General features: G+C 48.2%; 7 protein-coding genes across 7 annotated transcripts; 3 read left to right on the top strand and 4 right to left on the bottom strand.

Annotated features, from left to right (window-relative positions):
* Positions 1–994: 994 nt before the first annotated feature.
* On the bottom strand, positions 995–3,939 carry FTJAE_11520 (cutinase; the record flags this gene model as incomplete). The annotated part of the gene is made up of 4 exons (XM_037344471.1): positions 995–1,332; positions 1,853–2,283; positions 3,228–3,346; positions 3,397–3,939. The coding sequence occupies 4 exons, from the start codon at positions 3,937–3,939 to the stop codon at positions 995–997; spliced, it is 1,431 nt and encodes a 476-aa protein (XP_037201430.1).
* A 694-nt stretch (positions 3,940–4,633) lies between these two features.
* On the bottom strand, positions 4,634–5,668 carry FTJAE_11519 (uncharacterized protein; the record flags this gene model as incomplete). The annotated part of the gene is made up of 1 exon (XM_037344469.1): positions 4,634–5,668. The coding sequence occupies one exon, from the start codon at positions 5,666–5,668 to the stop codon at positions 4,634–4,636; it is 1,035 nt and encodes a 344-aa protein (XP_037201429.1).
* Positions 5,669–6,671: 1,003 nt separating this feature from the next.
* On the top strand, positions 6,672–8,331 carry FTJAE_11518 (D-arabinono-1 4-lactone oxidase; the record flags this gene model as incomplete). The annotated part of the gene is made up of 4 exons (XM_037344468.1): positions 6,672–7,382; positions 7,428–8,034; positions 8,085–8,191; positions 8,242–8,331. The coding sequence occupies 4 exons, from the start codon at positions 6,672–6,674 to the stop codon at positions 8,329–8,331; spliced, it is 1,515 nt and encodes a 504-aa protein (XP_037201428.1).
* A 664-nt stretch (positions 8,332–8,995) lies between these two features.
* FTJAE_11517 (ornithine decarboxylase) lies at positions 8,996–10,267 on the bottom strand (the record flags this gene model as incomplete). Its single annotated transcript, XM_037344467.1, has 1 exon — positions 8,996–10,267. The coding sequence occupies one exon, from the start codon at positions 10,265–10,267 to the stop codon at positions 8,996–8,998; it is 1,272 nt and encodes a 423-aa protein (XP_037201427.1).
* A 779-nt stretch (positions 10,268–11,046) lies between these two features.
* FTJAE_11516 (uncharacterized protein) lies at positions 11,047–11,964 on the top strand (the record flags this gene model as incomplete). The annotated part of the gene is made up of 1 exon (XM_037344466.1): positions 11,047–11,964. One exon carries the CDS (start codon positions 11,047–11,049, stop codon positions 11,962–11,964), a length of 918 nt encoding a protein of 305 aa, XP_037201426.1.
* A 274-nt stretch (positions 11,965–12,238) lies between these two features.
* FTJAE_11515 (kinase subdomain protein) lies at positions 12,239–13,233 on the bottom strand (the record flags this gene model as incomplete). The annotated part of the gene is made up of 2 exons (XM_037344465.1): positions 12,239–12,506; positions 13,028–13,233. The coding sequence occupies 2 exons, from the start codon at positions 13,231–13,233 to the stop codon at positions 12,239–12,241; spliced, it is 474 nt and encodes a 157-aa protein (XP_037201425.1).
* Positions 13,234–13,614: 381 nt separating this feature from the next.
* FTJAE_11514 (galactose-binding like) lies at positions 13,615–15,261 on the top strand (the record flags this gene model as incomplete). The annotated part of the gene is made up of 1 exon (XM_037344464.1): positions 13,615–15,261. One exon carries the CDS (start codon positions 13,615–13,617, stop codon positions 15,259–15,261), a length of 1,647 nt encoding a protein of 548 aa, XP_037201424.1.
* Positions 15,262–16,676: the final 1,415 nt, after the last annotated feature.

The raw sequence follows: 16,676 nt of genomic DNA, 5'->3' as shown, positions 1-16,676 counted from the left end.
TATTCCATCATCACCGACGTTAATCACACGCCTGTTAACCCAATACTCCAAGCTTCAGCATCTTCTCTGTTTACTTTGGGTAAGCGGGGTACTCGTCTACACCACGATCAGTGCCGTCAGCAGTACCTCCATCGTCAAGATGCTAGCTTGGAAACACCACGATGATTTTGTTCTTTCGCTTCATTTCAGATTCAGTCATATGTTCCTGCAGAGTTACTTCAAGATCGTCCAGTGGAAGGCTTCTACGAATGAGGTGTCGGCAATTGGATACTGGGGCAATACTAACATGGGATGGGTAATTTTTCTGTGTATCGTACCTTGTGCAGTTATCTGTGGAGTAGGACGGCTCTTTGATCACCTGTCTAAAAAGTAAATAAGCATTTAGTAAATTTGTGAATTGAGGGGTTTGAATGCTTTCTGTACTATTTGAACTTTGCAGAAAGCGCGGTTCTGGCTGCGGCTTGGGTTGCCGCATGTTAGTGTTATTTTATTTTACTCTGGCTCTTCTGTTTATTTATTGTCAAGATTATATTTTCTTTATATATATTCAGGATACATAGGTGACTGGATTATATTAATGGAGTTATTCTGATGTCTTTTATCTATCTAACAGTTCTCATGTTTTCACCAAGTACCGACAGAGTCAACAAGCCCATCACCAGTAAATAAACAAACTCGCAAAATTGAGTAGCGCCTGTGGACCTTTCCAGTGTTTTTCGTAGCAGCTGATAGGCCAAGGTGAGAGAGAAGATCTCGCAATTGGCCAGACGGCCGCAGCACTCCGTAGCTTGGATCCACAGACGCTACTCGATTTCGTGGGTTTACACGGAGTATGATCCTCACGATTACTCCGTACACTCAACTTTACGACACACTGGAGGGTGATGCGCAGTATCTTAATCACCTCTCAGCCATATTATATCCCCCCGCCCTGTCTCCAAATTCATTCCAGGTAGCATTCTGGCTATCACCGTAACTTAACAGATCATATCACTCACCTCGAAAAAGGACCCCAGAACCGCTTCCAAAACCGCCTCTCACTCGCAGCCCGCTCTTGACGCCACTTCTCAATGATTGGCTGTCGCCAGTTCGAAAGCCACTCTTCCATGACATCATCATACGGATGTCGGTCCGCCATTAGAGTCCTCCACTGAGCGCGGCTGGATCGTAAACGTACCGCATCGTATCGCCATTCAAGAGGATATCCCTCTTCGGAAGCTGATAGTGTGCAGAGGGTGAAGTAGTAGAGATCATATTCGGTCCAGATGACTCGGGTGTCATCTGGGTTGCCTCGGCGGAATCGCTGCAACTGTCGGCCTAGCACGTAGGGATCTGTATTGCAATTCATGATGGTGTCGGATGGTAAGTTGAAAGGTTGAGAATTGGTTGGGGACTGAGATTTCCATCTTTATCACTCCCGGCATCACTCTTGTTCTTGTTTCGCCTGTTCATGAAGTACGCGATGTATATTCCTTTGTCTCTCATCAATTGTTCTGTGACAGTGCATTGGGAGCCAGACAATAATGTGCAGGTGCATGTTCGTTATACGCGGATCAGCAAGGGATATCAAGCCAGCTGTTATGGCCTCTCATTATGAGATCATGAAAATACCATGGCATGTTGGCAGGTTTGATCGCGAACTCTACCACTTCAACGGACCATCCACTACTGTCACAGCGCCGCGTTCTCGCCCGAATGCATCGAACTTATGATTATCACTCACGAATCAATTCCCCAAGGCATCACACACAACTAAAACCGCGGTATCCGAAAGCAAGTTGCATTATTGTATTAGCCTGCGTAACTACTCAAGGCTTCAGCATTCTTTCTGCTTGCAAGCGATCTTGCTCACTTAATTCAAAAATCGTATTATAATGTTTTGGTGGATCTGCTTTCCTCTTAGCATTCATCTCATCGTTGACCTCCTTGAATTGCTCTTCAACTTGTTTCATGTAGTAGCCGGGTTCCTTTAACTGTCTTTGGAACCAGTTTCGCTCTGCTTTCTTGGGCTCTGCTGGCTTGGGCTCTTCTTTACTCTCTTTTTTGTTGTCGTTTGTGTTCTCAAGTAGACTTGCCAGGCCTGACACCGCGATGGCGTAGAGTGTGCCGCCGACGAGGATGCTGCCCACGGTTTCACCTCCTTTTAGTGGTTTTGGTGGCATGATGACGGAGGCGGTATTTGGAGCAGCCTCTTGGTTTAGTGATTCCAGCGGTCGGAAGGCAGAGGTTTTGGATGGTTTGTGATGAAGAGCAGGGCAGATATCTTGGTGAGACACAATGAGACTGTCGCACGTGGTTGCGATTGCTCTGGATGTGACGATGTGACTGATCAATTGAATGAACGAATGGTGGGGTTTGAGCAAAGCAATTCTGAGACTCGCATGAGGGGAAAAGCTCATCACTGGCTCCAAGGAACGGATCAACTAGTCTCCGAAGAGTTGCATGACATGGCCACAGAAAGGAATCTGCTGGGGGATAGCGCTAAAGGCGGGGCAAAAGTAACAGAGCATTTCCAACTGGATATGATGTGCAAGCCTGTCCAGTTTATTTTGTCAAATGGCCCGACTTTAACAGATGTTTCTAACCACATCGGTTGCACAAGAGGCGGGGCAGAGGCTGGTACCATGCCCGTAATTGCCTCACCCTAGAGCGAATTGAAGGTGGCATTTTACATCCAACCTCGACATAGAAAGATTGCACAGGACGGCCAGTCACAATCACACATGCTTTATTTATTTCCGAAGGAATAAGCAAACAACTTGAACTCAGAGACTTGACCTTACAAGATTATCCGGGGCTGTATTTCGTATATAATTTTGGTAACCTTTCGACAGCTTCTTCAGAAGTCCAATCATTCGTGCGAGATATCATCGACCTGCAACTGGACAGATGGGCAGCTCGACTGTGTTTCCCAAGAAAGTTAGCTATCATCTTTTCAGCGCTTTGATTGGAGAACCGATAGGGAAACTAGTCTGTAGCCCCATTGCAAATTGTCGAGTCCATATGATACGCGAGCCTGATTGGATGGACTGGAGTGACCTTAAGGCTACTTCGTGCAGTTGGAAGTGAAACCCAATTAACATGCGTCCGTGGACCTTGAAGAAGAACTTGTTGTTATCGTGCAGGGACTGTTGAGACTTCAACTTTGACTGTTAAATTACTATGTACATCGCCATTCCCGATACTAGATACACAAAACAAACATTTCCGGCAAACAAGCTCCTTACCCACTCAACTGTTTGACAACAAAGTTCGTTCCAAGCTTCTGAGTCGCCGCATCATTCGGATACTGAAGGTGCTGAGCGTTGATTCCATAGCCATGCGTCGTATCACAAACTCCATCACCCTAATCACATTAGTAACCACTCCCAAAAACCCAACTTCATAAAAACTTACAAAGATACAAACATCAAGCGTGCGAGAGATCCAGTTCTGCGGAACACTCCCTCCCGCAAGAACCTGAAGCCCATTAACATTCCTCGTGGTCGTCCCCCCATTATTATCAACATTACACGCCAACCCACTCCTATGCAACGGATCCCCAATCAAAAACACTCCCTTCACTGCATCACCCGCACTACCAGTCAACTGCGACAGCGCATTCACCGTCGCCGCTGCGCCCTGGGAGTATCCCTCCAGAATGAAGCATTCACTAGGGTTACTCGCCAGAACGCTCTTGACCTCGCGGATGATGTCTTGTGTGCCTGACGCCGAGTTTTGGTCGTAGCCTGCGGGGTATACGGTGTTGTAGATCTTGCCGCCGGGGAGTTGGGATGTGATTTGGGAGTTCATAGTGCGGAAGCCAGCGGAGGGGCCTTGGAGTTCGCCGGTGCCGCGGGTGTTGATTATTGTGTAGGATGTGCACTTTGCGGCTCTGGGGTTGGGAGCTGCGGTTGCGATGCCTGTGAGGGCGAGGAAGGTGATGATTTGGGAAAGCATGGCGAAGACTTGTTGAATGTTTGTGATGAATGCTGAGGAGGATTGAAACTGAAGGTTTTGCAGCTGGATACTTATAGTAAGTTCTCTCTGCTGGTTTAAGCTTACAGCCACAAGTCTCAACACCATCATCTATGATCACCCCTATAATCCACAATCTCAAACAAACTCCCTCGCAAGAATCCCCCAAGTTGTATTAGTCTCGTTTCTCCCCGTTCCTCTTCGGCACACTCATCCGACCACACGTGGCCGATCCTTCTCGGTACATCATCTCGTCTCAATGCCGTGATGACTCCATATTTTCCCCTTACTATTGGCTTAGTAGATGGTTTCCAATCGATCAATCAAGCTATTGGCTGAGCTACGGGTTTAAGTCTGACCATGGCGTCGGGTCTGACTCGTGTTTCAACTGACTCGCGACGTTCTAACCGAAAATCACTCTCGCTAGCCGGATCCGTTGTCGATCATGGTTGTTTATGGGGTTTTGTTCCGTGATCGGCTGTGTCAGGCTTACCGGACGTAAAGTCAAAGCGCACCCCATAAAATGCTTAGCCCCGTGTTTTAGCTGCGACGAAAACTCGGCCCGACACATGATTCGATACCAAAGTCTTGAATAAGGCAGCTTTCTCGGCATTGAATGAACTCATTTGAGGTACATTTATTATCTTTGCGCTGGCTCGTGCACACGCCAGATTCATTACCTATCAGCACTGATAATCCCCCTGATATGCTGTATCGCCGGCTCCGTCTCTGACCAAGAATACCACGACTGGCGAAAGATAAGCACCGCCTCCTGCCGCGACCCAGGAGAATAAGCGCTCGGTACATCATACGCATACAAGTTCGGGTTCTCAATGCCCGGCCAGATATGTTTGTTATCCTCCCTGACCATCTTGTACAACTGTAGTACCTGACTCTTCAGCTCAGCAATCAAGTCCTTGTAATCATCTCGTGCAACAATATCCGCTCGCTGTTGAAGAATGTCACTCATAGCCTCCTCTTCTAAATAATCATACCTTTCCTCCCCAGTTGCATTAGGCTTCTTCTGTATAAACTTCTGCAGCGACTCTAGATCCTTCATCAGACGGATCTTGATCAACGTCAGGGCCATTTTGAAGGAAACATCGTAATAATGAGGTTTCTCGATAACAGCCTCGAATGCATCTTCTCCCTGTAGGTCAAGGAACTGCAAGCTCATGTCCCGCCAGTTGTACTTAGAGTCGCCTTTGACAGCATACCACTTGATGAAATCGTAGGCCTCCTGATCCCTTCCAAGTCGGAGATACAGCGCAGGAATTTGTGACCGAACGCCAAGATTGTCGCCTCGACAAAGACGTAGCATCTCAAGAGATTCCTTAAGGGCAATCTCAATGGCTTCTCCGGTGCGGACGTTGAGAATAGCAGTGATGTAATCGTGGCGCGCTTGCATGTAAGGCCGAGTACTCTTGAAGAACCAGAAGAGGCCGACACTATTATCGAAAGGATTGCCATCAGTGTCGTCGCCGGGATTGGCGCGTAGCTTGGCTTCTTCTTCAGTGAGTTTGTCCTTGGTCTGCTTGATAGGAATGCATTGGACCTTGTGCCGTGGTCTGTCTGTCTTTTGGTGCGGTTTGCCGCAGTACTTGACGGTTTGACAAGCTCCGCAGCGGAGAAGGTTGGGGCTTTGGAAGCCAGCTGGGCAGGGGGAGTGGCTGCAGTGGTTGTAGGGGAGGCCGAGATTCATGCGCGGCATTTTGGGCAATTGCGTCTCCAATTGAAGCTGTCTTTTGGTATCTCAATGCTTGCTTCTTGTGCTGTTACGATCGTAATGATGAAGGGAGAGCTTGAGTGGCGTTATACTTTTGCTATGATGGAAGAGGCTGCACGGGAATATCGTTGTCCCGCGTCCGACCCCGCAGCCGTTGACCGCCTGTCGGTTGAAAATGGGGGCCGTGAGGAGTCTTTCATTGGGTAGGCAGTCGTTTTCAACGCTGATGAAAGTTTAAACTGTCAGGTTTGGTCGAATGGAATTTCATAGAGAATAAATGTTATAAGAAGGAATTAAGCAGCCACACGAAGATATTACCAGATCAAAAACAACACTTGTCATGTCCCATAAATGACTTTCATTGAGCCTGAAAGTCAAGTTGGCTTCATTCCGAGTCCTCGGTTGATACCCGAGACTTTGCCTCGATATTGCGAGCGGGTCATGCTGATCTCCGGAGCGCCTCGTACATTGGACTTACGTTTCTGAACATCTAGTTGACATTCATCGATCAAGCCGAAGTGAACTTGGCCATGCTCAGTTCCTCATTGACTGTGCCTCACCAATAATCAAGTTAAAAACGCGGGGTAACGTTAACAAAGCGGCATATACGACGAGGGTTCATGCAAACCCTACCGAATCAAGACGTCAGCAGATCACGGAACTGCCCATTCTGGGGTAATAAACCAGGAACACTATTGCACTTGGCCAGTTCCCCGGGTAAAGTGCCATCCTGGGCAGGGGACCTGCCAGAAGCGACCTATAGCCCATCATCTAACGATGTCGATCGCCCAACTCGAGGTTTAGTAAATGCAACCTTACGCGGGGATTTAGCTTTTGCTCGGCGCTGTGCTAGACTTTCACATGGGACTCGCTTATCGGAGTGTAATTAACTCTATGTCTTAGTTATTGGATAAGCTTAAATACGGTAGGATTACTTCTAGACTACTGAAGCTAGTTGCTATTGCCAGTGGTTTATCAATTCTTCACCATGGCAGTGTTTCGATGCTTGGCCGCATTGACTTTGGCCGTTGGGGCCAAAGCTCTCACGTACAACACCTTCGACGGCCCCGGTTTCCCAGCCTGTAATAACGTTTCAACCGTTCATGACGCCACTAGTGTCAAGGACATACAAAACACCGTTCAAAATGCCATCAAAGCAGGCCAAAGAGTTCGCGCGTCTGGAAAAGCACATATGTGGTACGACACAATGTGTTCCGATGATCCCAACACCGTCATCATTCGTACAGAGAATGTCAACAAGATCTACGATCTAGACCTCGACGCAGGTACTGTGATGATCGAAGCGGGTGTGACGTTCCTACAGCTCGCAGATTACCTGCATCAGCGCGGTGCGTCTGCGGGATATACTCTTGTCAATTGGAATATCACTCTCGCGGGCTGTGTAGCCATGGGCGCGCATAGATCTTCTATTCGGGAGGATTCTATGGTTGCCGCTGGTGTATTGTCTCTGGATATCATTGATGGCAATGGTGAACTGCGACACTTGGAGCGTGATGATAGTGATGAGTGGCTTGCTGCCTCGACATCTCTTGGTCTCCTTGGTGTCATTGTGAGGATGGAGTTCAAGATCTATCCCGACTTCAAGGTCTACGCTGATCAGAAGACGCTGGATGAGGCTGATGTTCTTGATGGAGACATCTACGGTATGATTTCGCCGTACGCTACAGCCAATCTTTGGGTGAGTACTCCCTTTTTCTTCTTGACTGGAACTAAAGGATATTAGTGGTGGCCTCACAAGAAGAAGTTCCACTGGCGGTACTATGACGTCATCCCCACCAATCAAAGCGACCAAGAAGGTTTCCAGAATACATTCTCAATAACCCAACTCGAAGCTGGCGCCATCACAGCTCTTTGGAACACCGGAAAAGGCGTCGCTCTCTCCAATCTCCTAGCAGAAGAGATCCTCTTCGGGCAATGGGAAAACCCCAACTTTCGCGAAAAGACGACCAATGAGCCCATCACCAAGTGGCCCGTCTACGGATGGAACTACGACGTTCTCATCGGCGGTCTGTATCCTGACCAGAAACCAGTTTGGGAATACGGTATCCACGGGTATACTCTTGAACTTGCGTTCCCCGTTACTCAAGCGAATGCAATGTTGAAGAGGGTTCGTCAGCTTTTTGACAATGAGGCCAAGAAACTTAAGTTTATGGCATCGACTTACAGAAGTGGCATCAACATCAAGTTCGGCAGACCGTATTTCGATCTGCTTGGTCAGGTGACCTACGGTACCTCTGATGGCGCTGATTGGGATAAAGGTGCTATTATGTTGGACTTCCCGTCTTATAAACCAAGTATCGGCGATGGACTACGATACAACGAACCATTTTGTAAGTTGGCTCCACGGATCAGTAGGGAAGATTCAGCTGACTGTTAACAGATCACAAACTTGCGGAAACACTCATTGATGAATTCCCATGTCGTCCGCATTGGACCAAGAATACAAGAGAGGTGTTTGAGCGATCCGCCAAGAATCTCGACCCTGATGTAAGTTTATTTCCAGAGACTGGGACTAGAATGCTAATGTGAGAGTCCAGCACATTGCTCGTTTCAAAGCAGTTCGAGAGAAGTTTGACCCAGATGGGATCTTTTGCAGTGTTGTTGGTGAGGCGATTGGTGTATATTGATGATTTGTTGCTTGGATAAATCCTGTCGTGCTTTAATTCTTTCCGTAGCTATTTATGTGCAGAGCTTGGATGCAGTGAGAGGGGCGGTGTACCCGTTGCTGTCGTTTGATCTAGCTTCATGTAGTAAAATGGACATTTTTTTTACTCACTCCCATGAGTCCGTTGTAGGCTTTCGGTTTCTCATAGATACTGTCTGTCCGTAGTGCTATTACTCGGTACTATGTGTAATTAACTATTTGGAACCGGCTGATGTCAGAACAATAATTCTACTGCTACGCTGTTTTTCTAAGGGCATCTCACATGAATATGACCAATCACACTGCTTGCCTTGGCGGTAGACCCACCCTTGGGGAACTGGCTCGACTCACTCATTCATTTGGTCGGCAATTTCAATCAGCATTACACTGTCATGTACATTGTCATGCTCACAACGTCACAGTTTCAAGGGAATAAAATGTTTTAGAGATAATACGTCATTTGTGTGCGCTATGGGATTTCCTAAATACAAGCAGTGCGCTATCGCTGCACAGAAAATGCAAAGCAGTGTATCCTATTCTTCTAGGATGGGGTATCTAATCTTCATGTCTCGCAAAACCGAACGCCAAATACAGTAGTACATCACCCACGTACGGTTCCCAGCTTAGCGAGTTGAGTATGTAGTTCCCTACTTGGAGTTGATGTAGACGACCTTGGGGGGAGGAACGCCGTTGAAGGAAGTTGAGTAGTCGGGCCCATAGGCAGCAGGACCATAGACCCAGACGAGGTGATCCGGAGCAAGCACATCAGGAAGATCAACAGTCTTCTCCCTTCCATTGGCGTCCTTTCCAAGGATGATGTCGGAGCTATCACAGCTAGCACCATACAGAACACAAGCTTTGGTCTTCTCAGAAGGAGCAGAAGTGTGCCACTCGAAGGAAATCTTGTTGGCCTCGTTCAATCCGTGGAGAGTACCAACGGAGAGAAAGACGCGCGAAATAGAAGCACCAGCGGTGTGCTTTGAGACGTTGATGACATGGGTCTGAAGCCATCCAGCCTTGGAGATGAAAGCTCGTCCGGGCTCGGTCATCATGATAAGTTTGACGGGCCAGTCTGCAAAGACGGAGGAAAAGATGTTGATGGTGGGTTTATTGTAGTCGGCGAAAGAAGGGGCAGTCTTGGTAGAGATACCAGCCCATCCTCCACCAATGTTAGCCAGAGTCATAGTGATTCCGAGTTCAGTCTTGACACGGTCAAAGACACCACGGAAGAGCTTGGCGAACTGGACGAAAGCATCGGTAGCGAGGTTCTGGGTACCAGGATGACCAGAGAGACCGATGAAAGTGAGACCATGCGCCTGAGCTTCCTCGATGACAGTAAAGGCCATTTCGGGGTCGACACCGAACTTGGCGGAGAAAGGCTTGTCAGAACCTTTTCCAGAACAGAGAAGACGACAGAAGGGTTTGATATTAGCGAGAATAGTAGCCACCTCACAACCCTTTCGCTTAGCAACACGACCCGCTGCCTCGAGCATACGGTGCACCTGCGAAGTGCTATCAACAGCAAAATACTGAATCCCAACATCAATACCCCACTCAAGCTCATTAGTAGGAAGATTGCAATTCCCAAGTGAAATACGAGCAGGATTGATACCTTGGTCAACAAGAGGTTTGGCTTCACCCTTGGAAGCGCAATCAAAACCACATCGGAGCTGGTCGTACACGTCGGTGACGGGTTTAGCGGCGCAGGCCTTGACGGCGCCGAAGTGCACGACGTCGATGTTGGCTGTAGATGGCATGGAGGCGATAAAGTCGCGGACGGTGTCTTTGACGGTTGCGACGTCGATTACGAAGAGGGGCTTTTCGCGGTCTGAGAGGGGGAGGGCGTTGTGGTGCTTGAAGGTGGCTTGGATGCTGGGGGACATCTTGGTTGGGTAGGTTATGGGTGTTGAGGGAGCCATGATGGGCAGTAAGATGGGATGAAAGGTAGATTGATCTTTGATGAAGAGTAGTATTGGGAGGTTCTTGATGGTGAAAGTGAGGTAGTGTTGATCGGGTTCTCGGATGGAGGTTGTTGATAAGATGTTTGAACCGAAGAGTTTCAGTCCAGGATCAAAACATTATATATGGAGTGGAACATCTGTTCATTCTCTTCTTCAATGGCACTGGCAGGTCTTTTGTTCCAGTGGCACTTCATCTTGTTCGCTGCCTCTGGCTCAAAGGGTATTCCCGAACGCGTCCTGGCAGTGTCAACACAGACTGTTCGGTCTACCACGCCCAGGCCCCTACCTCCATGTGTTCGAAACCTGTTCTCAGCTCAATGGTTGTCACTTCTTTTATTCTGACCTCATTTCCATCCAACAGCTGCTTGCAGTCATTTCCCCTTTGATTACTTGATTTCACATTGCGCAGTAAGAGTTGAGCAGAGCAAGAAGTCAAGGTAGTCGTTTCCATTCTTTGGGTCATTTGTTCTTTCCTACGGGCCCTTTACGGCCTGCACTCACCCTTAAACTTACATGCACAATCCCATTGTTGAGAACCAGCAACGGTTCCGATTCCACGACAGAACATTGAGTATGTTCATATACCTGGCAAGAAAACACTAAATTATAAGTATCAAAGACATAACGCAAGGCTTGGATACAGCCATCCCACACAATTGCAACTCAGCCTCATAGTACATCCTCAACGATAAAACGTCCTCTCAAGTCTAGTACTGTTGCGCTGAGAACCCGCTGCGATGGAACTCCCTAGAAGTCTCGACTCCTACAGAGACGACAATCTCATCATCCAGGACTATGACGGTATTTTTGCAGTCCCACGGCCTCTTCCAGCTCTTTCAACCGACACACTTGTCAAATGCATTTTTGACGCCTACAAGAACAGCATCAAGGTGCGCCTGATGGCTCTCACGGACATCACCCCTTGTCTCTGCGCAGTTGCTCCGATCGAGCGTATTGACGCTGGGATGGTGGCCATGGTGGTTACTTCAGAAGTGGAGTACTACAAATTGCTGCGGAGCAATCCCGAAGATGGCCAGCCACGATCAGCTGCTTTGTCAATCTTCTCAATATACAAGGACTCATTTGACTTGATCGAGAAGGCCGGGACAGTTATTCTCGCCTGGAGATTCTATGGCGTTGATGATTCCCCCTTCATGGATCGTCAGGGCAAGGTATTGCCTCTTAGAGGTAACACCCACCCAGACCTATCTTATCCATCCCTGCAGCGTCGTCGATCCTCTTCACCTCTACAAATCGAGAGCAGCGAAGCAGCTGAACTCAAAACTCTTCGACTTGAGCTAGGCCAAGCAAAAGCCGAGGCGCTTAACAACAGGATCCTCAAGGAGTACATGCAAGCGAAGTGGTTAGTAACCATTTATCACTGCGAAGACCAAGTGAGCGAGAGACAAACCACCGAGATAATCAAGAAGTGCATCGCAAAGAGATTTGCGCAGGCGCAGAAGACACGTGGAAAGCCGCAGAAGATTGTTAGGTTGGCTACGGAGAAGCACATTGATAGCATGGCGGCGGAGATCACCCATAATAAGGATGAGGAGGCGACGAGACCGCTTACAAAGTATGACTATGAGGTTTTTCTGCGGACTTTCTTCGCTGCTATTAATGCGATTCAGAAGGATGAGGTGAAGGAGAAGTAGGTGCTTGGTTTGTAGAACAGTGGGGTATGTTGTGGGATTAGATGATTGGAAAGACGGACGGCATGCGAAGAATCCTGGCGGTAAATTGCTTTGGTTGATTGGGTGGCATTTTATCAAGTAGTTAGTAGCGGATTTCCAAGGGGCTGACATGAGAAATTGTGTTTGGAGCATGGAAGAATGAACATCAGATGTTATTACTTAAGTACCGAGCTTTTGAGATAAAATAGGGCAATGTTGACAGCTGAGATGTAATGGCCTATTGCGACCGGAAAGCTCAAGCTGGCATTTGTCCCTCGAGTAGGAAGTCATCTATCTTCTTCAGCGCTTGCAAATCACCCTCCAAAGTCCCTGATAGCTCCTTGGGAACCCAGCCATTTGTATGCCCTCCACCAAAATCAATCACCCATGCATCGTTGGCTCTGACAACAAGGACATTGTCGGGCTTCGCGTCGCCCCAGGCAATGCCAGCAGCATGCAGTTGCTGGACTGTGTCGTGGACCTGCTGAGCCCAGGATTGTTTGAGCTCCCTCGGAATATCCGGTCTTGTTGCGCACAGCAAGGTCTTACGACCGCAATCGATATAGGTGAAGAGCAAGCCAAAGACCGGACCAGTGCCATCTCGTACCAGGCCAATCAGGCGTGAGATTCGAAGTGACTAGTCTAGGCGGGCGTCGTGAATGTTCTTGTATTTCTCAAGCTCGTTCATGAACGATCTCTTGTCTCCCCACCTCATGGGCTTGAAAAAGGCGCTGTTTCCGTCCTTCAAAAGAACTCTGGATGGCTTATACGATGGCGGCCCATGTCTTTTCTCTTTCTCGGGCAACAGAATATCCTTGGGGGCGAAATGAGGCCAAGGCGCGCAACTCTCTTCTGGTAGTTGGATGCCGAACACGGGGGTCATCTCGCTGCTATCAGTAGACGCAACGGCAACTAGCTGTTCCCGTCCCCTTGGATGTCATATCTGAATGTTTCAGGGAAAAGAAAGTGTTGTAGCGTCAGAGTTGAAGTGATCTCTGGCACCTCTCTAAACTTTGGCAGCAGGGGGGCGACAATCCAGTCATACAAGTCTTCGACAGTGTACCCATCCAGCTCGTGGTTATCGGCAACTTCTAGCAAGAACAAGTATTTGTTTCTCAGGGCCGCTGACTGGGCAAAGCTGTCTGCGGAGACGGAGATAATGAATTGGCGGTAGTTGCACATAACCACCAGCTCCGAGTCGGTATCATTGTTACTGAAGGTGAATTCAATTACACTCCAAGGCGGATCCATCTTCGTGGGTCGAGAGGCGTAGAGTGGTCGGGAGGTGCTGACATGAGCCCATAAGCTTCACTCAAGCTACAGCGCCAAGGGCCGGCCCGTGAAGATGGAGGCGTACTCACTGTATACTATTACGTTCGCTCTTCCAGGTAATTCACTCTTCAGGCTTAATTGGATAAGCTCGGAGTCGGAAGATTATGTTTTGCGAATGCGGGGTTCGAGGCTCCAACAATTTGGCCGACCAGCAACAGTCAGCACTAATCGCAATGCAGCTCTGACAATTCCATTTCATATCCGTAAACTCCGAACTCTTCATGAAATGACATAAAAACGCCATCTTCGTCTTGAAACAGGCGCAGTGAGCCCCATAAGCATCATTCAAACTACAACACCATGCCACCCACTGAACGCGGCTGGATAACCTTCTTCGTCGACCGCATCTACGGTTGGTGGTCCAACTTACCCGCAGAAACAAGCAGCTACACAACCACCCTCATCCAAATCCCAATCGACGATGTAAAACTCGCTGCAACTCTCTATCAACCAACTACTCCCCCCCTCGGCACAATCCTCATCCGCACATCCTACGGCATCGCACCCCTCATGGCTCTCAGCAACGCACGCATGTTTGCTTCAAGAGGCTATCAAGTTCTCCTCGCCGCCTGCAGAGGCACACACCCCTCCGACGGGCAGGAAATCGTACCCGCAGTACATGAAGCACACGATGGTCTTGCGACTGTGGCTTGGATGCGTGAACAGTCTTGGTACACTGGATCTTTCGCTACGTATGGAGGATCGTACCTTGGACATACGCAGTGGGCTATCCTTACGGATCCGCCAGAGGATATGAAAGCTGCTGTTATTAGTACTGGCCCAGTTGACTTTGGTGCTTTTACCTGGGGTACTGGGGCGATGGAAACACATATGATTGCCTGGGCCGCGTTGATGACTGCTCCGAAGCGGGGTATAACTCCTGGCCTACCGTACATCAGAAAATTGCCGAAAATCCTGCAGCCTGTTTATGATTCTCTGCCTTTGGTGGATGGTATTAAGGATCATATGCAGAATAAGGAGCCGCCTTGGTTGGAAGAATTGATCAGCCAACCTGATACATCGACTCCGTTTTGGTCGAGGGCTAATCAAAGCGCTGCACTGAAAAAGGCGAAAATTCCCATCTTGCAGTCTACAGGCTGGAACGATAGCGTTCTGCCGTTGGTTCTAGATCAGCACCGTGTCCTGGTGGAACAAGGAGCACCCGCCTTTCTAACTATTGGTCCATGGTCACATCTTGGTTCACAACAAGGCCCAACATTAGTTGAGGGCTTAAAGTTCTTCGATCACTATCTTGCCGATCGCGACGCAGCTCCTAGAACATCCCCCTGTCGAGTTTTCGTTACAGGGTTGAATGAGTGGCGAGACATGGCCAGCTGGCCGCCGCTCGCTACGTCCACGCAAGCCTTCTACTTATCCCTCGAAACCCTCAGCAAAGAACAGCCGCTTGAGAAAGTGTCAGTCTCAACTTTCAGATTCTACCCTAACGAAGCAACTCCATCGATCGGTATGCTCCGACCATTCGACGATGTCCAACCTACAAACTACAACGACACCGAACTTGCAGAACGCTCAGATGTGGCCGTATTCGATACCTCACCATTAGAGAGCAATATAGAAGTCCTCGGCAAACCATTAATTGAACTTCATCACACCACCGACAATCCACACGCGGATATTCTAGTCCGACTTAGCGAAGTCAACAGCAAGGGAAAGTCTAGACGTATAAGTGATGTCTACAGGCGTCTAGACCCTACAAGAGGCTCCGAGCCGCTGAGTCTCGCGTTGGTGGATTGCGCGCATATTTTCCGCAAGGGGAACAAGATCCGTGTGATCATCGCTGGTGGTGCGCATCCAGCGTATTTGCGGAACTTGGGAAGGGGGGAGAATCAGGCATATGGGGTGAATAGTGCGCCGGTGAGACATACGATTCACCATTCTAAAGACGCTGCGTCGAGATTGATTCTCCCTGTCACGGCTTCATATTAGCCATGCTTTGTCCGACTAGTTATGTTTGTAGGATTTGCGAAGCTGCGGGTCAAACACTGTATCTCTGCTCAAAAAGGCTACGGCTGGTCATGATACTAGACGGAAGCGTGATTCTGTATCATGAGGCTTAAAACTGTCTCCAAGCTCTCCACAAACCATATCTCTCCCCTCGGAAGTTGATTGTACATTGTGATGGAAAGGAACAAGCGAGTTGACTGCCAGCATACTACCCGGCTACACTTGCGATAGGCCTGTAGCATGTCAAAACAGCTCCGTAAGAACTAGAGCAAAAGTGTCTCATGTCTTGATTTTATCATCAGACCTTGAAGTCTCACCCCATGGGGACGGGCTTCATCCAATAGGTGCCAAATTTACACTGGTTGCCCTACGGTTACCACCAGCACACACACCAATCGGAGTCCTCATAGAGACGGGTCATTTCCGCCCTTCTGGTTCATGCTTTCATCTGTGGAATGTGCAAACCCAATGCAGCGGTATTTTAACATGTTTCTTATGGAGAAGCTTTGATGGTTCGGTCAAACAGGGACTACAAAGCGATATCCTCACCGGTAAAAGACAAAAACGAAATAGTCCGCTAACTATGGTCAATGTGAGATCTTGCGCGGGTCTTATTGTGGCATCATTCAGTTCCTGGATATCAAAACAATTAGCACTTCAAATCCTCATTTGTTCTAAAGTCTCACTGTGATGCAATCTCTACTGAGAATTTAAACGCGAAAACAAAGCAAAGCTGCTGTGTGTTTAATGAACACGACACAAGGAACAGCAACGGAGATCACAAGCAAGAATAGTTTTCTGGACACAGCACTCGTCTACACAGGGCACAGTTATCATTTCCATCAGCACATGATTTACTTTTTTATTTTAATGTTTTTTTTTGTGTTTTGTAATTTCTAGGTTATGATATACTTCCTCCACTGCCGATACCCTTTTTTTGTGTTAATGCTTTTTTTTAGTCAGGTTTTGTGTTTTTTGTGTTTTTTTGGTGTTTTCGTTTTATCGTAGCCACTTATTGTTCATGCCTGCATTTGTACCAGGTCTTCTCCGATGGCCCACCAATCTGTGTTGATGGCTGTTGTGTTTGTTTCTTTTTTTTTTGGTCGGGTTTTGTAGTTTTCATTTGTTTTTGTGTTTTTCTTTCTTTTCGTTTTTCTTGTATCAACTCGTCATTCGTGCATGTTTGATTCCTATCAGGTCGTCGCCCAAGGCTCAGCAGTCTTTGGTTCTCGATACAGTGTCGCAGTCATATGCCGATAGCATACTGGCCATTCGTATTCAGTTGAATGGTGGGTTAGGGGCTGGGTAACGAATGCCGGTCTGAAGGGCATGGAGGTACATCTCGTACTCGTACTGGCAATCATCGCATTCCTGCCACTTCAAGCGATAAGTTTCAG

The sequence above is a fragment of the Fusarium tjaetaba genome, assembly GCF_013396195.1.
Source record: "Fusarium tjaetaba strain NRRL 66243 chromosome Unknown NRRL66243_c0000282, whole genome shotgun sequence".
Taxonomy (NCBI): Eukaryota; Fungi; Ascomycota; class Sordariomycetes; order Hypocreales; family Nectriaceae; genus Fusarium; species Fusarium tjaetaba.
This window is presented reverse-complemented; position numbering and strand designations above follow the sequence as displayed.